Genomic DNA, 23,223 nt, shown 5'->3' with positions numbered 1-23,223 from the left:
AATGAGGGAGGAGTCAATACCCCAATGATGGTGGTCTTCAGAATCAGTCCAGTCTTCATCTTGGTTGTTCTCCCCCCATCCTCACTCTCTGACCTCTGGTGGGGCTCAGCCCCGCTGTTCTTCATGTCTAAATCATGGACTAAATAAGGAAGTGCAGTACTTCTTGTGTTGGGAAGATGGTGATGAGTGATAGAGGGGGTGGGGACCCTCGTCCTATAATCCCCTCATCACTGTCCCTCCTATAAAAGACAGTTCTGGTTGTTTCTTCACTCTCTGACTAAGGTCCATGAATAAAGAAATGACCTGGTAGGAGATCAGAGGAGCCATTTCCTAGTTCCCTTGAGGGTGGAATTGTAAGCTCCTCAGAGACCAAGCTGCCTGATGTGGGCGGAGTCCTGGTTTGGGGAAACCAATCAGCTCCTGTCTAGTAATCCTCTTTATCTTTGTATTTTAGTCCATGGCCGGGAGATGAGGAAAACCTCCGAGGATTGTCTCACTTTGTCTCCAGACTGGAAAGTAGAAGATGAGGACATCACACAGTATAGTCCAGGAGAAAACCCGGCTCCCTCCAATGTCCATCCGGCACCACCCAGTGTAGATGGACCATCGGATTCCTCGTATCCTGAGGAACCTCAGACTGTGCGGGACCGGGCCGGCCTTCCAACAGGGAAGAGCTTTCCCTGTACTGAGTGTGGGAAATGTTTTTCAGATAAGTCTAATCTTTACAGACATAAGAAATTGCACACTGGGGACAAGCCACATTCCTGCCCTCAGTGTGGGAAATGTTTTTCACAGAAGCCCCATCTTTACATACATCAGAGATCTCACACGGGGGAGAAGCCTTATTCCTGTTCTGAGTGCGGGAAATGTTTTTCTCAGATGTCCCATCTTTACACACATCAGAGATTGCACACTGGACAGAAGCCGTATTCCTGTCCTGAGTGCGGGAAATGTTTTTCAGGGAGATCCGGCCTTAACACACATCAGAGATTTCATACAGGAGAAAAGCCATATTCTTGTTCTGAGTGCGGGAAATGTTTTTTGCAGAAGTCCGATCTTTACAGACATCAGAGAACTCACACGGGGGAGAAGCTACTTTCCTGTCCTGAGTGAAGGTAATGTTTTTCACAGAAGCCCCATCTATATAAACATCAGAGATGTCAAACAGGGCTGAAGTCACTTTCCTTTCCTGATTGAGGGAAATGTTCCTCACTGAAGTCCTGTCTTCCTGTACATCAGGGGTCACACACAACCCTGGAGGTGTATTAGTGCCTTGAGTGCGGGAAATGTCTTCTAGATGAATGTTGCTGGACATCCCAGCTCTCATGTGGGGAAGAAGCACACCCTGATATACACCTCAGATATACTCCATGGCTGATCTTCATCATGGAAGAAACAGTTGATAAGGAGATGAGAGGTCCCCAAAGACATGGATGAAGTGTGGGACCGGGTTGATAGGAGAAGAATAAAAATGGAGTCCTGACCTTTCATTGGCTGAGTACATTTTTTTTCAAACATTCTATATTGAGTTTTCTAAAGAGATATACAAAGAAGCAATATGTCTGGGGTGAAAGAGGAGACGAGTACCTCATACTTCTTGCCATGACTTCTGAATAAAAGATAAATCACAGTAACCAATGAAATAATTATAATCTCTCCAATAAAGAAAGAGGAAGGAATCTTCTGGCAGGAACTGACCTGGAGGTGTGACCGGGTGTGATACCTGATCAGAAAACATGGATGGACTCTCCTGAGACTTTGTTCCCAACTCCAATAAGTGAGAGGAGCAGAATGTCATAATGTTCCTAGATGTCATGATAAAGCCAAGGAAGTAAGGTTCGGCCATGAGTGCGCACAGACACATCAGGAGAGCAAAAGAATGACAACGTCATGAACCAGAAAACCAAGGTATACACGGCCAGATGGGGAGCAAGTAACACCTGTTATGTATGCGTGTCCTCAATGCGTGTTCCATACACGGCTGTCTAATCTCTACAATGTAACCACCTTCACCAACCCATCCATAGAAGTAAAAGAAGACAACATAGAGGATCGCTCCAAGGATGTAAGTGTTGCTGCAATAAAAGTGTCCCATCTATTATGGAAATGTTTGACTGAGGCTTGGTTGTTGAGCTCCATGTCTAACTTCTCTCTGTAAATCAGAAGACGTAGATCTTTTTAGTGTCTGTGATGGTGGGGACAAGGTGATAGTCCATTTCTTAGGAATAGCCCTGTGGGCCACCAGGAAACATAATAATATCCACTGCAAGCTCCTGCGGGATTTGTGGATGTGGGTTTTCTGAGCTGAATGGAGAGTTGTAGAAGAACTGGGTCCATGGGGAGTGAGCAGCCACAAACTCCTGAGATGTAGGCTAACACTTGTTCCCAAAAGGTTGAGATGCGGGGCCATTCCTGAAATCGGTGGAAGAGAGAGGGCGGTGCTCACTACATAGTGGATTTGTGGAGAGTTCTTAGTGGATAGAAATGGGATGATGGCCCCATGGAAGAGCTTACATTGAGACTCTCCAGGATTCATTCACCACAAGCCTTTGCACTTTGTTCTATCCTTCCAGTATGTTGCCCCCCCGTTCTCTCCCGGTATGACCTTGCTCCAAGATTTCACAGATGTGGGATGTAGAGGTTTAGTAAAGAGAGAGTGTAAAGGTCGATATATGTCAGATATGGAGTATTTCCATTCCTGTAGGAAGCGATCCAATATGGAAGTTTGAAAACGTTGCTTGGCTGGGCAGCACCAGTTTATACAACCTGAGAGGTGTAGGTAGTAGAGAGAGGGATGGCTTGGCAGGGCATAAGTTGATGCAAGGGTTGGGAAAGATTTCAAAGTTCCTGATAGTTCAAATATGTGTCATACAGGGAGGCAATGCAGGAGAGCCCCTTAGAACTCCAAATGTTGAAAGCCGCATATTGAACAGCTTGTGGAAACATTGTAATGCCTCTTATGGGCAAATATTGGGAGACATGGGGTGACAGGCCCAGTTTGCTCTGTATGTCCCTCCATGTAAGAATCAGATCCCGTATCAGAAGGTTGTGTTGAATACTTGTGGGGAACAATTATATTTTGCAATGCAGGAGAGCAGCTAAGTCATATGGTTGCCCCACTGCCAACTCCAAATCATAATTACTGTATGAGGAAGCCTGAAGTATCCAATCTGTCCCTATACACAATAAACAGGAAGGTCATACAATGGAATATTGGGAAAGTTTGCTCCACCCTCTTTTTTTGCTCCCCCTGTTTAAGCAGTAACAGAATTGTTTGAAGAGGGTACAATAGGGGAGCAAAGCTCACCATTTTGAACAGGTGGCATCCCCCAAAAAGCAATAGGAGAAGGTACATCCATGTTTCCATCTCATTTCCTATTTTAGATATCAGTGGAGGGTAGTAATGATAGACCGAGGATGGCTCCTTCCCTATCGTAATGCCTGAATATGTGATCTGAACATTTGCTACGTGAAGAGAGACTGCTGGGCCCAGGGAAGGGTGTTGGTTCGAGAAAAGGAAAGTATTCCACTCTTAGCAGAATTGATTGGAAGGCCAGAGCACTGTAGGAGGCTTGTGAAGACCTGATGGAGAATGTGAATATCTGCCACAGGATCTGCCATAAAAAATAATATCATCAGCAAATAGGACTACACAGAGTTCTTCTTGACCTGTCTGAATCCCATGTATTGGGGCTCTGGAGGAAAGGTAACGGGAGAAAGGTTCCAGGGCAAGGTTGAAAAGAAGAGGTGATGGGGGGGCAACCCTGGTGAGTACCCTTCATGCAGCAATATTTCACCTGATATGAGACCTGCAGCTACCACCCTGGGTGAAGGTGCAGAATCCATACTGCTGAAAAGCCCATCAGAAGAACCAGAGCAAGCCAATGATAGCTGACATTATCCAAGACTTTTCCAGCATCCAATGTAATAATAGCTCGATCCTCAGACGGGTGTACCTTGCCTTGTTCCAGCACTGCAATAACTTTCTGAATGTTGGAAGCCACTGGTCTACCATTAATAAAGCCAGCCTGGGCAGTATGCATAAGGGAGGGTAATACTGCAGCCAAGAGGGATGCTACTATTTCAGAGAGTATTTTAGTGTCCACATTTAGGAGGGATAGGAGTCGGTATGCCTCCGGTTCAGTTGGGTCCTTGCCCTTATTAGAAATCAGTTTTATATAGTCTTGGTGACCCATTGGAAGGTATGGCCCCCCTCCCAAACCTCGTTATATACTGTCAGTAGCTGAGGGATGAAGAGAGTCCATCATCTTATACAATGCTGGTGTGTAGCCATCAGGAGCAGGGGATTTCCCACTAGGTAAGCCTTTAATCACCTCAGACTCTTCCTTTAATAAAATAGGGGCATTTACAGATTGCAGGTGGGAGGGGCCAATAGTGAGTAAATGAAGTGAGTCTAGGAATTTTGTGGTCACCTCAAGGTCTTGGATCTAGATATAGAGTGGCACAAATATCTTCCAGTATTTTATTGGTTTCTTCTGAGGAGGAGACAAGGGCAGCAGAAGTATCCTTTAGGGAGGCTACATGAGTTGGTTGGAAAGACCCTTTGCTTACCCACCTTATCACCATATTTACACAATTGTGAATCAGCAGAGGAACAATTTACTGTATATGTTTACCCAGCCAAGTCCTTCCTGTGTTAGCGCCTCCACTCTGCTACCCAGCCGAGTCCTTCCTGTGTTAGCGCCTCCACTCTGCTACCCAGCCGAGTCCTTCCTGTGTTAGCGCCTCCACTCTGCTACCCAGCCGAGTCCTTCCTGTGTTAGCGCCTCCACTCTGCTACCCAGCCGAGTCCTTCCTGTGTTAGCGCCTCCACTCTGCTACCCAGCCGAGTCCTTCCTGTGTTAGCGCCTCCACTCTGCTACCCAGCCGAGTCCTTCCTGTGTTAGCGCCTCCACCCTGCTACCCAGCCGAGTCCTTCCTGTGTTAGCGCCTCCACTCTGCTACCCAGCCAAGTCCTTCCTGTGTCAGCGCCTCCACTCTGCTACCCAGCCAAGTCCTTCCTGTGTTAGCACCTCCACTCTGCTACCCAGCCGAGTCCTTCCTGTGTTAGCGCCTCCACTCTGCTACCCAGCCGAGTCCTTCCTGTGTTAGCGCCTCCACTCTGCTACCCAGCCGAGTCCTTCCTGTGTTAGCGCCTCCACTCTGCTACCCAGACGAGTCCTTCCTGTGTTAGCGCCTCCACTCTGCTACCCGGCCGAGTCCTTCCTGTGTTAGCGCCTCCACTCTGCTACCCGGCCGAGTCCTTCCTGTGTTAGCGCCTCCACTCTGCTACCCAGCCAAGTCCTTCCTGTGTTAGCACCTCCACTCTGCTACCCAGCCGAGTCCTTCCTGTGTTAGCGCCTCCACTCTGCTACCCAGCCGAGTCCTTCCTGTGTTAGCGCCTCCACTCTGCTACCCAGCCGAGTCCTTCCTGTGTTAGCGCCTCCACTCTGCTACCCAGCCGAGTCCTTCCTGTGTTAGCGCCTCCACTCTGCTACCCAGCCGAGTCCTTCCTGTGTTAGCGCCTCCACTCTGCTACCCAGCCGAGTCCTTCCTGTGTTAGCGCCTCCACTCTGCTACCCAGCCGAGTCCTTCCTGTGTTAGCGCCTCCACCCTGCTACCCAGCCGAGTCCTTCCTGTGTTAGCGCCTCCACTCTGCTACCCAGCCAAGTCCTTCCTGTGTCAGCGCCTCCACTCTGCTACCCAGCCAAGTCCTTCCTGTGTTAGCACCTCCACTCTGCTACCCAGCCGAGTCCTTCCTGTGTTAGCGCCTCCACTCTGCTACCCAGCCGAGTCCTTCCTGTGTTAGCGCCTCCACTCTGCTACCCAGCCGAGTCCTTCCTGTGTTAGCGCCTCCACTCTGCTACCCAGACGAGTCCTTCCTGTGTTAGCGCCTCCACTCTGCTACCCGGCCGAGTCCTTCCTGTGTTAGCGCCTCCACTCTGCTACCCGGCCGAGTCCTTCCTGTGTTAGCGCCTCCACTCTGCTACCCAGCCGAGTCCTTCCTGTGTTAGCACCTCCACTCTGCTACCCAGCCGAGTCCTTCCTGTGTTAGCGCCTCCACTCTGCTACCCAGCCGAGTCCTTCCTGTGTTAGCGCCTCCACTCTGCTACCCAGCCACGTCCTTCCTGTGTTAGCGCCTCCACTCTGCTACCCAGCCGAGTCCTTCCTGTGTTAGCGCCTCCACTCTGCTACCCAGCCGAGTCCTTCCTGTGTTAGCGCCTCCACTCTGCTACCCAGCCACGTCCTTCCTGTGTTAGCGCCTCCACTCTGCTACCCAGCCAAGTCCTTCCTGTGTTAGCGCCTCCACTCTGCAAACCCGGGAGATGTTCACCTGTCCTTCACTCCAGGCCAGAACCCCCAGAAATCCCCCCTGTACCCATCTCAGGCTCTCTCCTTCCATTCACAGGGCTTTTCAGAGGACATCTGACAGGGAATGAGGACATGTTATTACCACCCCCCACCACCTGATTTCACCCTACAATGACACTACCACATTGTAATTGTGTGCATTGTACGTAGTGGTGGTGTGGCCCAATTGAGCCCAGTGGGGGAGCTTAAAAAGAGGTGCTGCTTGTCAGACTCTGCACCCCGAGTTAATAATGCTGCAGACACGGCCTGTTAATAGCCCCATCTGGCTGTTATTTTACAGTTCGAGGGCAGAAACACTGTGGCTCAGCTGTCCATTTTTACCACCCCCAAAAGCCAACTGAAAGAGACCAATCTCATGAGCAGTGGTATCTAAAATAAATTGAATAATTAGCGCTAACTATGGTGAAATGGAAACAAAAAATTAGAATTAAATAATGTAGCCGCTAGTGCACACAACCCATGTCTCAGTGCGGCAAATTATACATTCATAATGTGAAGTGAAAAAATGCTGCGCTACACGAAACAATGGCACAATCCTTATATAACCAAAAAAAAAAGTGAAAAAATAAAAAAATATATATTAGAAGATAAAATAGTTGAAAAAATATTAATATTGAAAATGTTATTTATATATATATATACAAAAAATAAAGAATATTTTTAAGTATGAATCAAACAAAAGTCATTCAAAAAATCAAGTTCAATCAATAAAGTGTTCATTCAGTGAACCTTCCTTTGGATAATGAAAAATATGTGCATCTGTCATCAATTTCTGTGCAGAGAAATCCTCCACCATGTATCTGCTCACCGTCCTCCGCCATGTATCTGCTCACCATCCTCCACCATGTATCTGCTCACCATCCTCCACCATGTATCTGATCACCCTCCTCCACCATATATCTGCTCACCATCCTCCATCATGTATCTGCTCACCATCCTCCACCATGTATCCGCTCACCATCCTCCACCATGTATCCGCTCACCATCCTCCACCATGTATCCGCTCACCATCCTCCACCATGTATCTGCTCACCATCCTCCACCATGTATCTGCTCACCATCCTCCACCATGAATCTGCTCACCGTCCTCCACCATGAATCTGCTCACCATCCTCCACCATGTATCCGCTCACCATCCTCCACCATGTATCCGCTCACCATCCTCCACCATGTATCTGCTCACCATCCTCCACCATATATCTGCTCACCATCCTCCACCATGAATCTGCTCACCATCCTCCACCATGAATCTGCTCACCATCCTCCACCATGTATCTGCTCACCATCCTCCACCATGTATCTGCTCACCATCCTCCACCATATATCTGCTCACCTCACGCAGTGTGACCGCACATTATACGATGTTACGGTCAAACTGCAATTTTGGTCCCATATGGACTCAGAAGATCAGCTTGCTGAATGAAGACTCCAAAGTAATCTCCCTCCTGATAAGCGTCTTTGTATCAGCCGTATTCCTCATTAATAAGAACTCCACATGGTGCTTTATCCTTTTATACTTTTATTCATCAATTACACATAAGAAATGCCCTCACGTTCCGGAGGTGTATATTGCACCATGTATGATGAACATCCAGTGATGTACTGATCAGACACAAGGTGGCAGTATCATCTCAGCAGCAGAGTCCTGCACATGCTCAGAACAGACACCATCCATCGGGGAGGAGTGTGCAGATGACGCCATGATGTTGCCATTCATCGGGACAGCGGTTGTAGTACTCTCTAACCGGCTCTTGGAAGGACATTACAGCAGGCAATAGCATTCACTAAGGGGCCCCGTGCTTTGCCTTACATCACATGATGGATGGTGTCTGTTCTGAGCATGTGCAGGACTCTGCTACTGAGATGATACTGCCACCTTGTGTCTGATCAGTACATCACTGGATGTTCATCATACATGGTGCAATATACACCTCCGGAACATGAGAGTATTTCTTATGTGTAATTGATGAATAAAAGTATAAAAGGATAAAGCACCATGTGGAGTTCTTATTAATGAGGAATACGGCTGATACAAAGACGCTTATCAGGAGGGAGCTTACTTTGGAGTCTTCATTCAGCAAGCTGATCCTCTGAGTCCATATGGGACCAAAAGTGCAGTTAGACGGTAACATTGTACAATGTGCGGTCACACTGCGTGAGGTGAGCAGATACATGGTGGAGGGTGGTGAGCAGATACATGGTGGAGGATGGTGAGCAGATACATGGTGGAGGATGGTGAGCAGATACATGGTGGAGGATGGTGAGCAGATACACGGTGGAGGATGGTGAGCAGATACATGGTGGAGGATGGTGAGCAGATATATGGTGGAGGATGGTGAGCAGATACATGGTGGAGGATGGTGAGCAGATACATGGTGGAGGATGGTGAGCAGATATATGGTGGAGGATGGTGAGCAGATATATGGTGGAGGATGGTGAGCAGATACATGGTGGAGGATGGTGAGCAGATATATGGTGGAGGATGGTGAGCAGATACACGGTGGAGGATGGTGAGCAGATACATCGCGGAGGATGGTGAGCAGATACATGGCGGAGGATGGTGAGCAGATACATGGTGGAGGATGGTGAGCAGATACATGGCGGAGGATGGTGAGCAGATACATGGCGGAGGATGATGAGCAGATACATGGTGGAGGATGGTGAGCAGATACATGGCGGAGGATGGTGAGCAGATACATGGCGGAGGATGGTGAGCAGATATATGGTGGAGGATGGTGAGCAGATACATGGTGGAGGGTGGTGAGCAGATACATGGTGGAGGATGGTGAGCAGATACATGGTGGAGGATGGTGAGCAGATACATGGTGGAGGATGTCTCTGCACGGGAATTGATGACAGATGCACATATATTTTTTGTTATCCAAAGGAGGGTTCACTGAATGAACACTTTATTGATTGAACTTGATTTTTTGAATGACTTGTTTGATTCATGCTTAAAAATATTTTTTATTTTTTGTGTGATTTTTGTTTATATAAATTATTTTATTTTTTTTATTTCAATATTAATAGTTTTTCTACTATTTTTTATTCTAATATATATATTTATATTTTTTTTTCACTTTGTTTTTTGGTTATATAATGGATTGTGCCATTGTTTCATGTAGCGCAGCATTTTTTCACTTCACATGATGATCATCAATGGACAGCCAGAGACTATGTCAGCATTGTAGGATATGAGCAGCTTGCTGCAGTGTGGGTGCCAACAAGTGGCCATATGAGTGTACAAATGAATATAAAACATATATAACTCGTGACTTCTGTGGTGCATCCACGGTTGGAGAACCGGAAAAAAGTTCGTGACTCTTGTGTTGGACAAGCTGAAAGAAGTTTGCACTAACCAGATATCTCAGCACATGGAGCATGGAGTAATTAAGACCTACTCCTGGTACTCTGAAAGGAAGCCACTGGAAGGGATGATGTCATCTGATATCTCGCCACTAGATGTCATGTTCCCAGGACAGCAGGACGATGATTCCAGAGATGCACATCAGCCAATAAGGAAATGAATCCAGCAAGCCAGCCAGCAACACACAGGAGACCAAGAGGAACCAGGCACCTTCAAAAAGCCCAGGCTCCCTCCAAAAAAGAGAGCCACAGGCCAGAAGCTTTGATAGTGTAGTATTGCATTTATTATGTAGTAATTCACAATGATAAGAAAAACCACACTTACAAATAAAGGTCACAGGAACAAGGGGCAGCTAACAGGTGTGTCCAGACAGTGGGGGGGCACCTCCCTGACGCGTTTCGTGTCACACACACGTTTTCAAAGGGGGTGCATTGCAGGAAAATCGATCATTTTTATAATCCGCGGTGCGCATGCGCAGTACGCACCGGTGACGTCATTGCGGTAAAGCCGCGCATGCGCAGTACGCTCATACGGCGGCCATTTTCTTGAAGAACAGTGCAGATGGACAGAAGAAGGTGAAACCCATGTTAAGGGACACAGATGGGGACAATCAAATATATGAAGCCATTAGCTTGCAATGGGGCAAAAAAAGAACACTAATCCTGTGTGCAGAGAATATATAGTTATTAAGGCATGGGGAAATAACTATAAAAATTGTCTCTGCGGACATGGCTCACAAAATTGCCTATAATAACATACATAAATATGCATATACGTTATTGTGATGGGAACTATTCAGACAGGTATTACACCCGGTGAATAAACAAATAAGCATAACGCAGGAACATAGGGTAAGTGATTAATAACGGAACCCGTCATATATGCAGCATGACCATGCATATCAAACATTCCCCAAACTGCGCCATATGTACCTGGGTCTTACTAGCAAAGACAAACTGTGGAGTCATTTGCTAGTTTTAATTTTATGTATATATTGTGGTCACATGCGTTTTTGTATCGTTAGACGTTTGTCTATTATATCTCAGTATGACTCCACAGTTTGTCTTTGCTAGTAAGACCCAGGTACATATGGCGCAGTTTGGGGAATGTTTGATATGCATGGTCATGCTGCATATATGACGGGTTCCGTTATTAATCACTTACCCTATGTTCCTGCGTTATGCTTATTTGTTTATTCACCGGGTGTAATACCTGTCTGAATAGTTCCCATCACAATAACGTATATGCATATTTATGTATGTTATTATAGGCAATTTTGTGAGCCATGTCCGCAGAGACAATTTTTATAGTTATTTCCCCATGCCTTAATAACTATATATTCTCTGCACACAGGATTAGTGTTCTTTTTTTGCCCCATTGCAAGCTAATGGCTTCATATATTTGATTGTCCCCATCTGTGTCCCTTAACATGGGTTTCACCTTCTTCTGTCCATCTGCACTGTTCTTCAAGAAAATGGCCGCCGTATGAGCGTACTGCGCATGCGCGGCTTTACCGCAATGACGTCACCGGTGCGTACTGCGCATGCGCACCGCGGATTATAAAAATGATCGATTTTCCTGCAATGCACCCCCTTTGAAAACGTGTGTGTGACACGAAACGCGTCAGGGAGGTGCCCCCCCACTGTCTGGACACACCTGTTAGCTGCCCCTTGTTCCTGTGACCTTTATTTGTAAGTGTGGTTTTTCTTATCATTGTGAATTACTACATAATAAATGCAATACTACACTATCAAAGCTTCTGGCCTGTGGCTCTCTTTTTTGGAGGGAGCCTGGGCTTTTTGAAGGTGCCTGGTTCCTCTTGGTCTCCTGTGTGTTGCTGGCTGGCTTGCTGGATTCATTTCCTTATTGGCTGATGTGCATCTCTGGAATCATCGTCCTGCTGTCCTGGGAACATGACATCTAGTGGCGAGATATCAGATGACATCATCCCTTCCAGTGGCTTCCTTTCAGAGTACCAGGAGTAGGTCTTAATTACTCCATGCTCCATGTGCTGAGATATCTGGTTAGTGCAAACTTCTTTCAGCTTGTCCAACACAAGAGTCACGAACTTTTTTCCGGTTCTCCAACCGTGGATGCACCACAGAAGTCACGAGTTATATATGTTTTATATTCATTTGTACACTCAATTTAGAACAATTGTATGTTATCAGGTTTCTGTGGATCTTGAGACCTGTTTATAAGCGCTGCATATTTTATGACATATTATCCGAAGTGTTCTGAGGTTTACTTTCTATGCTAGCAGCTTTACTAACAATATCTTTATAATCCATACACTTATTTGATTAATTACTAGACACCTAGCGCTGTTATACTCCAATTTTTAAGTGGCCATATGAAATTGGCCTTAAGCCCTTCTGGTTCTGGTCATCTAGTTTAGTAACCCAAACTGAAAGAGGACTTTGCTATGTTGGTTAGGGCTAGGGCTTACTACCGGGGCCTGTACTATGTGACTGTTTAACATCCATGTGTTTCTTGTCAGGGCTCGCATCTTTACTGTGTCTTTTTTTTACTCTTCACGTATTTGTACCTCAGAATGCCCGGGGTGCTATGGGGGAGCTCCAGCCCCCTCTGGATGCAGAGGCCAGCGTCCCTGAAGGTCAGTTTCTAAACTGCTTACACATATGCACATGTAATGTATGTAGAAGACTTCCCCTCCCCTTACTTGTCTCCATTGGTTGGCCTCATCCTGTGTTTAGGATGCCCCCCAAAGAAATAAAACATTCACACTAAACAACACATCAGGCAGATAGGGGCTTAATCTTCACACTTAGACCTGACAGCTGAGTTGGTCTACATAGGAATACATTAAAGTGTTTTTCTAATTAAGAAAGGACAATAAACCAAGAATATGACACAATAGTCAAGCACTAACCTGACACTCCAGTGAGCAAAAACCTGCTTCTCAAGTAACAAGTGTTTGTTCCACTCTGGTCTCTCCACCATCTTAAAGAATCACTCTAATAGATGCAGCTGACACATCCAGCTTCCTGGGAGATGGACCGCCTCCCTTCAAGGACACACCTGGTTAATCACACTGCCAGATCTATAGGAATCTCTGGACCTGTGTGGAGGGAGTTGGGCCACTACCCTCCAATAGGCTCACAGAATTTGCTCAGCTCTGTGCTCTGGCTGTGTATAATGTGTGTAGGGATCCCCCCCCTGCAGCTAATAGAAAGCTAGGATAGATGTCTTTGGGAACTCTGTGGAGGAGATAGGTGTGACAAAGTCATCTGTTGTCTTTACTGATGAGATTGCCCTTTTCACTGTTGCCTACAGATATATTTGCAGTCAGTGAGCAAACACTTTAATCTAGGCCTAAGGATTCCAAGCTCACTCCCTGGGCCATGAAATCCTCCCAGGCAAGAAATGTAAGTTCTGTGTTCCAGTTATGAGGTGACAACAGCATAGAGTGCTTTCAGGATAATAGACAAAGGTAGACAAGTATTGCATGCTGTTGTTGGTTTTTATTACAGCTAATACATTTTGTTTGGCTTTTTCTACAGTGTTCCCCAATCCAGACATTCATGGCCTCCTGTGCTGGGTGTGCCGACACATCCAGACCCTGGAGCAAGCCTTGGAGGTGGACCCAGCCGAGGACCAGCCTGGACTTGTGGTCTATATTAAGCAATATTTTTAGTTTTTTGGTTTTTAGATTTTTATAAATTTGTAAATAAATGTTCTATTTCTCTTGGACAGTGCCCTGTGTTGTGGCCTTCTTCAGCCTTTGCAGGTCGGCAATCTTCTTCATTGCAGTTGGAGCTGATCTGCATGTCCCTAAAGCATTGCAGGACTCTGCTAGCTCCAGCTGCACTGGACAATCTTGCTTACCTGGAATTTCTGGTAATGTCCAAACGAAGTGTTTTCTGGCAAGTCCAGCTTTAGGACTGTAGCAGATAGGATTGCATGTTTCCGAGAGGTAAACCAGCTCCTTCAATCCTAAGCTGGGATACATAAAGATTGAAGTTGTCTGCTTGCTGTCTGCAGCTACTCCCAATCTTGGTTTGCTTCCTCTTGTGAAATGCTGCAACACTTTACACAGAACACTCCATTCACGTTACATTGTTCACGTTTGGAGTAGCTCTTCATTCCATCCAGGGACTTCTACATAGCTTGGTGGAGTGGAGTTGTGCAGACTGCCAAAAGGGGGGTGCAGCCAAGTAGACAATGTGTGGTGGGATCCTGTGGCCCAACTCTGTCAAGATGTCTCCCATCACCTCATCTCTAGTTGGGATTGGCATTACACAGAAGTCACATGACTTGAAAGCTGCTCTTGGATGGACTATCAGTTATGGATGAGACCAGTTACATGCAATGTCCCCCAGAAAAGAAGGGGCCCTAATGGGCAAATTGTCTATCTGCTCACCACACACCACTTGGATCCAACTTTTGCTCATTCACATGTCAGTGTTTTGACAACAAGAGGTGGGGAGGTAATGAAGTGAGGAACAAGTGTCCACTGGGCACATAAATTCCATAGGCACACACGTCTAGAATCAGGCAGCTAAAGATCCTATGCTCCCCAACCAATCTCGGGGCAAGATGTCACACGGGGTGTAAAGCAAACTTAGTCTGGGTCCAGTTAGTCCAGCATAATGATAGTCCAAACAACAGAAGGCCTTCTTCTTATTTTCTTATTAAAGTGTGTAACACACAGCACAAGTGTACAGTAGGACAGGGGGCTCGTCTGACACCAAACACTAGGTCATGTTCTTGTTCCACCCCTAGGACCAGGTATTGGTGAATGCCTTTCCCTGACACATTACACTGGATCAGCATTTGACCGAAATGAATGGTTTGGCATCTTTCCCCAGACTGATACCTTCCTGCTGATTTGTCACATGCACATCACTTCCTCCAGCTCCTGACTAAGCAAGGATCCAAAAAAAGTAAGTTACACATCACGTTGCCAAGTCCTGCCCAGCCAGGAACGGAGTTATACTCTAAATGGGTGACTCATTAGGGAGAACATCTTTAGCATCTCTTACCAGATGTTCAGGCAACTCAGGTGGAGGTGACGGCATTTCACACAAGTTTGGAGTGCCTGAACTTCCCTGCACCACAAAACAAAAAAAATGCATGACATTTCCCAAATACACATGTAACATGCATTTGTACATCCCCACCCCATTACAGCCGTTCCTGTACCCCAACATCAGATGCAGATTCTTCTCCCACTCCAACAGCTGGGGCCTCCAGGGGCAAAAGATGATCTGCAAATAGAGTTCAAGATGCTGATTAGTAACAGATACTAGTTAGGCTGTATGTATGATGTGACATTTGTGACCAAGGTTTGAGGGATTGCTCATTGGTATGTTCTTCACCCAAGTTTATCCAGACAAATAGGACACTGGCAGCCACAGCCCAGGAGACTGTTTGGGAGTAGAAAGAGGCATGGTAAGGCTCAGGAGCAGGGGCCACAAGAATGAGGGGCCACCTTTCCTGCCAAACAAGGAGGCAGATGTGTTAGGATGGCTCCATTATGCCCATAAGCTACTGCAGCCATTTTGACCATGGGCTTCAAACATTAAAGCAAAATATATAACATTTGTCGTTAAGGCAACATTCCAAAAAGGAGTCAATAGGTTATAGAAGGGTCACCCAGGGCAAAAAATGGGTCGACACAAATATAAATGTTCCCCAAAATATTTCCAAAGCCAAACGCATGTAAATGCATCCAAAAGAATTGTTGATATAACTGTGGATCTGAGGAGACCAAGAGCAATGCATCCAAAACTCCTTTAATCACTTTTAAACCGCAGGTCTCCTGCAAACTCAATGTGAAAAAGAAAATAATGAACTCATGTGGCAATCTCAGAATATCCAAAAACATTAAACAGCCTTGCCAGACGATTGGAAGCTGAGCTACAAAGGGCGGGACTACTCAATATTGAACCCTACGGACTAAGACTGGGATGCCATTCAAGTTCATGTGTGTGGAAAGGAAGTCATCCCAGCAGTGTTGGCAATATAGTGTATTTGTCAATGAACAATAGATTAGTCTTTATGATGCCTTTTGGGCTTTAGGTAACTTAAATCCTGAGATACTCGGTGGATAAGTCTGGCAAAGGGATAGATCTTCCTGCTAGTCATGTGATGTGCCAAAACGAAGCAGTCTAATTTTTTTACATGAGAGGTCAAAAGCATTATTTAGATTCATTTGTTTTTGGGGGGGAGGGCCCTGTAAAATGATTTGCCCCTGAGAATTCCTTTTTTGGGACTTAGAAAATTGACATTTTTGTGTGATTTTATTTGGGATCTGGCTGGGTTTTTGGACTCCGGGAAAATGGCCCCAAGAATACTCAGTCATGGTATGTATTTGATTTGGCCTCTACATTTGGAGCAATGGGAAAATGGTTGCCGTCAATTGGAACTTGACAATTGGGTGAGTAGCTACATTTCTTGATGTTGACCTCAAGTTTTACTATGCTGAAGTCCCAGATCACATGCTTCTGGTAGATCCCTACCTTCCATATCTGCTACTGGTTCCTGGCTTGCTCACTTCCTGGTGACATGATCCTGAGAACTGCGACCTGGTACTAACACCAGCAAAATCCATCTCCACCATTAGGAGCTCTGGTGATACCAGTTAGTACTTAGACCCCGCACCTCAGGTGAGCCTGCGTCATTCCCAGGGGGACCTGCCTGTGTACCTATCCTGCTGGTTTCAGGTAAGCCTTACACTGCTGGTCTTTGATCCTGACCCCTGATCGTGACAACGGAAATAGATCGTATCCATAGAGCTCTGGCCTTTGATCCTGACCCCTGATCGTGACAACGGAAATAGATCGTATCCATAGAGCTCTGGTCTTTGATCCTGACCCCTGATCGTGACAACGGAAATAGATCGTATCCATAGAGCTCTGGTCCCTGTAAAACTGGATGGGCCTCCTCAAGACATAATCATTAAACCCCATTTTTTTTAAATTAAGGAGGCGGTGATGCGATACGTCAGGGAACATCCAGATTTGGAAATCCATGGGCACAAGATTCAAGTCTTTGCAGATATTTCTCAAGCTACTATCCTGAAACGGAGGAAGTTCAAGCCGTTGCTTTCATCTTTAATTCAAAGGGACATTCGTTATCAATGGAAATATCCATTTTGCTTACAATTTACTTACAATGGCAAATCCTACGCCTTTTCTACATTTTCTGAAGGAGAGAAACTTGCTGAATCTGGGCTTTATTTCCCTTAGCCCCTCCCCACAAAACCAGCCCAGGGTTGACAGCCCTCCTCCCCCGCTTTCACCTCTGTGGTCCCCCTCTTCAAGGAAGAAGAAACCTGCTACTCCATGTTAGGTCCCTTGAGGACCCTGCTGGCTACTAGCTGTTTTCTATCCGGCGGGGACCTCTACATGGTCTTTTTATGAGACATTGGCCTCCACTCTTGTTCTTCTTTGAATTGTTATTCCAAATATTATGTTTTTAATTTTATTGCTTTTTACCTGGCTAGATTGGATATATGTCAGGTATTCTATTTCTCTGGGGTTAGGAACCTTTCTTATACATGTCTGTTACAGACCCCATGGTGCCGGGAAGCGTCTATGTGCTCCTCCTAATTGGAAGACTCTCCCCACTGCTATGCTTTGGTGGAGACTCTTCCAGTCCTTGACCTTGTGTCTGGGTTATTTGGTGTTTTACTGTTTTATGCTGCATATTGTTGTTTTACCACTTGAACTGACGCTAGCCATTTTCTGGGCTCGGTGTCTTTTGTCTCTCCCCTATTTCTTCCTTATTTTCCTCACTTTTTTAAATTGTTTTTCTTTGAGGGTCATCTCGGGAATTTTTATTTGGTCCTGGATTCTCGATCTCCCCTACGAGGGGATGTGTGGGTCTCCCCATCGCTGTCTTGCATTTTTCTATGTCCACCTTAAGACCTAATAGTGTTGTTGTTCCCTTACTCTCCCATAATGTGCAGGTTTGGGATTCCCCTCTAAGCGTCTCAAGGTTTTTTCCCTTGGAGTCCCTGGAAGCTGATATAGTTGCTCTGCAGGAAACCCATTTTGTCTCCTCTTTCACACCACGTTATATTCATAGAGATTTCCCTGTGTGCTTTTTGCTATTGCATCTGAGAAAGAATGAGGGGTAGCGCTCTGTTTGGCCCAGCAGTTATCCTTTACTGAATCTAAAGTGATACGAGACAAGGAAGGGCGATATCTATTGGTTAAAGGCCACTTGGGGGGAAACTTAGTGACTTTCCTGATTTACTACGCCCCTAATGTGAATCAATTTGCCTTTTTTCGATCCCTGTTTAAATCTTTAGCTCCGGAACTGGAAGGTGATGTCATTTTAGTGGGGGATTCGAATTTGGCTTTAGATCAAACGCTTGATAAATCGCATGCAACCAAACTTGTGTCCCCCGAAACAAAGTCGCAAATTTGCTCAACCTTTATATGGCTATAATTTGGTGGATGCATGGAGAGAGGCCAATCCTACTTCTAGAGACTACTCTCATTTCTCTAGAGCTCACAACCATAAAGCTTCTATCAGAGGTTTTTGTATCCAATGAGCCTCTAGACTAAAGTGATCTCGTGAAGAGTTGATCTCTGCCCAAACTAAGGAATACGAGGCTTTACTGGCCCAACGTAAAATGACTCCAACCCCCGACTTGTTACTTAAGGTACAACAGGCTCGTTTGGAGCTTAATCTTTGTCTCCCCACAAAAACAGAAAAACAGCTACGATGGAGGAATCATAAATTCTTCACATGGCAAGACAAACAGGAGTGTTGAGAGAGACTTGGAGTGCTGCCCAGGGGCGGACTGACCATTTGGAAACGTGGGCACTTCCCGAGGGCCCGGGGTCAGTAGGGGGCCCCATGAGATGCCCCTGGTACCTTTTTCATAGGCTTTTTTGAGTTTGGGCAAGGACACAGAGGCCCCATGATCCCCTATTGCCCGGGGGGCCCCATGAGTTGTCAGTCCACCCCTGGTTCTGCCCATGTGCTGAGAGCTGCCAAGTAGCCAGAGATGAACTGGGCTAAACTTGGGGATGATGGAGTCATGAGATGTTTGCCTAAGGATTGGAACCCCGTCTGTAACATACTGGAGTGAGAGTCCAGGCAGTGACTACAACACTGGAGTGACAGTCCAGGGAGTGACTACAACACTGGAGTAAGAGTCCAGGGAGCGACTACAACACTGGAGTGACAGTTCAGGGAGCGACTACAACACTGGAGTGACAGTCCGGGGAGCGACTACAACACTGGAGTGAGAGTCCAGGGAGCGACTACAACACTGGAGTGACAGTCCGGGGAGCGACTACAACACTGGAGTGAGAGTCCAGGGAGCGACTACAACACTGGAGTGAGAGTCCAGGGAGCGACTACAACACTGGAGTGAGAGTCCAGGGAGTGACTACAACACTGGAGTGACAGTCCAGGGAGTGACTACAACACTGGAGTAAGAGTCCAGGGAGCGACTATAACACTGGAGTGACAGTTCAGGGAGCGACTACAACACTGGAGTGACAGTCCGGGGAGCGACTACAACACTGGAGTGAGAGTCCAGGGAGCGACTACAACACTGGAGTGAGAGTCCAGGGAGCGACTACAACACTGGAGTGAGAGTCCAGGGAGCGACTACAACACTGGAGTGACAGTTCAGGGAGCGACTACAACACTGGAGTGACAGTCCAGGGAGCGACTACAACACTGGAGTGACAGTCCGGGGAGCGACTACAACACTGGAGTGACAGTCCAGGGAGCGACTACAACACTGGAGTGACAGTCCAGGGAGCGACTACAACACTGGAGTGACAGTCCGGGGAGCGACTACAACACTGGAGTGACAGTCCGGGGAGCGACTACAACACTGGAGTGACAGTCCGGGGAGCGACTACAACACTGGAGTGACAGTCCGGGGAGCGACTACAACACTGGAGTGACAGTCCGGGGAGCGACTACAACACTGGAGTGACAGTCCGGGGAGCGACTACAACACTGGAGTGACAGTCCGGGGAGCGACTACAACACTGGAGTGACAGTCCGGGGAGCGACTACAACACTGGAGTGACAGTCCGGGGAGCGACTACAACACTGGAGTGAGAGTCCGGGGAGCGACTACAACACTGGAGTGACAGTCCGGGGAGCGACTACAACACTGGAGTGACAGTCCGGGGAGGGACTACAACACTGGAGTGACAGTCCGGGGAGCGACTACAACACTGGAGTGACAGTCCGGGGAGCGACTACAACACTGGAGTGACAGTCCGGGGAGCGACTACAACACTGGAGTGACAGTCCGGGGAGCGACTACAACACTGGAGTGAGAGTCCGGGGAGCGACTACAACACTGGAGTGAGAGTCCGGGGAGCGACTACAACACTGGAGTGAGAGTCCGGGGAGCGACTACAACACTGGAGTGAGAGTCCGGGGAGCGACTACAACACTGGAGTGAGAGTCCGGGGAGCGACTACAACACTGGAGTGAGAGTCCGGGGAGCGACTACAACACTGGAGTGAGAGTCCGGGGAGCGACTACAACACTGGAGTGACAGTCCGGGGAGCGACTACAACACTGGAGTGACAGTCCAGGGAGCGACTACAACACTGGAGTGACAGTCCGGGGAGCGACTACAACACTGGAGTGACAGTCCGGGGAGCGACTACAACACTGGAGTGACAGTCCGGGGAGCGACTACAACACTGGAGCGACAGTCCGGGGAGCGACTACAACACTGGAGTGACAGTCCAGGGTGTACTCTTTAAAGGCTTGCTATTACTCTAATGAGGGTAATTGTATGCATTTCAGCTATTTAGAATTTTTCACAATTTATATCATTTTATTTATTTATTTCCTTTATTTTATTTATTTATTTTAACTTTATTCATTTTTTTGTTTTATGAGTGTACACTGATTGTTCACATTTATATATTTATAGTGTACACGGAGTGATTTCATGATTCACATGTTGCTCACGATTTGAATCTTGTTTTTATTTTGTGCATATTTTGTTAAGTATATATTATTGTTGGTAAAGTATATACCAGATGATATTGAAGGTAATACACTATTTCGTTTTTCCGTTTTTTTGAGGTACACATCTTATCTGGATTTATGGGGATGTTGAAGTTGGACACGGAGGATTCATTTATTTGGACTATAATTTTGGATTTTAAACATTGACTGGCACAAATAAGATTTTTGTATAATGTCTGATAGTTACTAGATTTTGGATCCACATGTTTAACCTTATCTACAGGGTGATGGGGGTTAATGTTGGTAGGGCCCCGGAAACGGCCCTCTTCCATAAATTTCCACTTACAGTACCAAAAGAAGACCCTTAACCACTTGCCAACTGCATATAGGCAAATGATGGCTTCATTGTGGCCGGCTAGTTCTGGGAGTGTCATATGACGTCCTCCCACAACACGCCCTCCCGCGTACCCCCGGAGGCGTGCACTCTGTGATCTCCATGATCGCTGTGTCCTACGGACACAGCTGATCATGTGATGCGATAAAAGGCCAATCACAGCAACCTTTTACCACATGATCAGCTGTGTCCAATGACACAGCAGATCACCAGGAAATGAAGTTGCCAGTTATCGGCTGCACTTTCCTCACACTGTCACAACATGAGGAAAGTACTGCTGATAACTAGCAATTGTACCCTCCCCTCTCCTTCCCTTCCCTCCCCTCCCCATCTCCTCTCTCCCCTGCGCTCCCCTCCTTTCCCCTCCCCTCTCCTCTCCCCTCCCCTCCCCTCCCCTCTCCTCTCCTCTCCTCTCCCCTCCCCTCCCCTCTCCTCTCCTCTCCTCTCCCATCCCATCCCCTCCCCCATCCCCTCCCCTCTCCCTTCTCCTCTCCCCTTCCCTCTCCCTTCTCCTCTCCCCTTCCCTCTCTTCTCCCCTTCCCTCTCCCCCTCCTCTCTTCTCCTCTCCTCTCCTCTCCTCCTCCCCTCTTCTCTCCTCTCCTCCTCCCCTCTTCTCTCCTCTCCTCCTCCCCTCTCCCTCTCCTCTCCCCTCCCCTGTCCCTTCTCCTCCCCTCTCCTCCTCCTCCTCCTCCCCTCTCCCTCTCCCCTCCCCTCCTCTTCTATCCTCCTCTCCCCTCCCCTCTCTTCTCCTCCTCCTCTCCTCTCATTACTGTTACCCTCTTTTCTTCCTTTCTGCTGTCTCTTTTATTTTCCCATGTTCTGGTGCTAGTGTAGTTCCATGTTGTATGTGTTGTGCACTATGTGTGGTGTGTATGATGAATGCTCTGTGTGATCCATATGTCTCCTATTATTGCTACCCCTGTACAAGGTGGACTTAATGCTGGGAATGTTCTATGTGACGTCTCCAGTCATTATTGCACACATTTCCTGCTTCCCTGCGGGATGTCTGTTGTTTATTCATCCGCCTGTTTGTTGGGGAGATTTCATACCTTATAACATGACACTTGTCTATTACATTTTCTGTAACTTGAAACATTTCAATAAAAATATTGGAAAATAAATAGTTGGTTGCATAAGAGATAGATTTATTTTTTCTCAGTTATTTTTTAGTTATTTTTGATCTTTCATGGAAACCACAGGAACTGATATTTTAATGTTTCTCGGGGCTGCAGTTCCTCTGAACGCCACAAGGTGGTGATCTCACTTCTATCCAGAAAGAAAGTTATTATAGAGCACAGACAGGAAGTGATGTCAGGCAGAGACAGGAAGTGATGTCAGGTAAAGACAGGAAGTCATCTGCAATAAAGACAGGAAGTTTCATACCATAAGAAGCAGCGAGGAGACAGTGGTCAAAGTAGCAGCAGAGGAGGTAATAAGATGTTATTTTATATTTACACCCAGTAACTCCCCATCATGTCTGTCCTCTTCCTCCATAGTCATGTCCGTCCTCTTCCTCCATAGTCACGTCCGTCCTCTTCCCCCAAAGTCACATCCGCCCTCATCCTCCATAGTCACGTCCGTCCTCTTCCTCCATAGTCACGTCCGTCCTCTTCCTCCATAGTCACGTCCGTCCTCTTCCTCCATAGTCACGTCCGTCCTCTTCCTCCATAGTCACGTCCGTCCTCTTCCTCCATAGTCACGTCCGTCCTCTTCCTCCATAGTCACTGTGATGTCTTTTATCTCCAGCAGATGATGATACACACATATATAGTGTGGGAACCCAGATGAACCCCTTCAGGGGCAGAACATTCCCCCACTTCCGGGGCCGGAACATTCTCCTCATTGTGGAGATAAATTCTAGTAATATGGTCCTCTAAACAAACAGCACTGACAATAAATAGACAAGACAAGGACCATCCTGACCATACATGGCCTACAAAGGGCAATGATGACACTACACAGGCAGCCAATGGGCAATCATTACACTATGCAGCCAACACAATGATGGAGTGCCGGGGTCAGGAGTATGGAGCATAGAGCCCCTTACATTGCTGCTCAGGAGGAAGAAAACATTCCCCAGCCTGCCATGAAGAATATGTTCCATGATTGGTGTCAGAGGGAGGGAAATACTGAGGGGTCTGAGGGAAGTAGAGGA

General features: G+C 46.9%; 1 protein-coding gene and 1 long non-coding RNA gene across 2 annotated transcripts; both read left to right on the top strand.

The window, feature by feature from the left end:
- Positions 1–440: 440 nt before the first annotated feature.
- Positions 441–2,107, top strand: LOC149450101 (uncharacterized). Its single transcript, XM_089692361.1, has one exon. The coding sequence runs from the start codon at positions 469–471 to the stop codon at positions 1,111–1,113; it is 645 nt and encodes a 214-aa protein (XP_089548487.1). The 5' UTR covers positions 441–468; the 3' UTR covers positions 1,114–2,107.
- A 9,541-nt stretch (positions 2,108–11,648) lies between these two features.
- LOC149450100 (uncharacterized) lies at positions 11,649–13,453 on the top strand. The gene is made up of 2 exons (XR_016315307.1): positions 11,649–12,356; positions 13,264–13,453. It is a non-coding gene; the product is annotated as an uncharacterized LOC149450100 (long non-coding RNA).
- The last annotated feature ends 9,770 nt before the right edge of the window (positions 13,454–23,223 follow it).

The sequence above is a fragment of the Staurois parvus genome, unplaced genomic scaffold, assembly GCF_062004578.1.
Source record: "Staurois parvus isolate SC_StPar_1 unplaced genomic scaffold, SC_StPar_1.0 ptg000582l, whole genome shotgun sequence".
Taxonomy (NCBI): Eukaryota; Metazoa; Chordata; class Amphibia; order Anura; family Ranidae; genus Staurois; species Staurois parvus.
This window is presented reverse-complemented; position numbering and strand designations above follow the sequence as displayed.

What these genes read in the sequence shown, in the direction of transcription:
- LOC149450101 (XM_089692361.1), top strand. Translation starts at nt 469, where the DNA reads ATGAGGAAAACCTCCGAGGATTGTCTCACTTTGTCTCCAGACTGGAAA.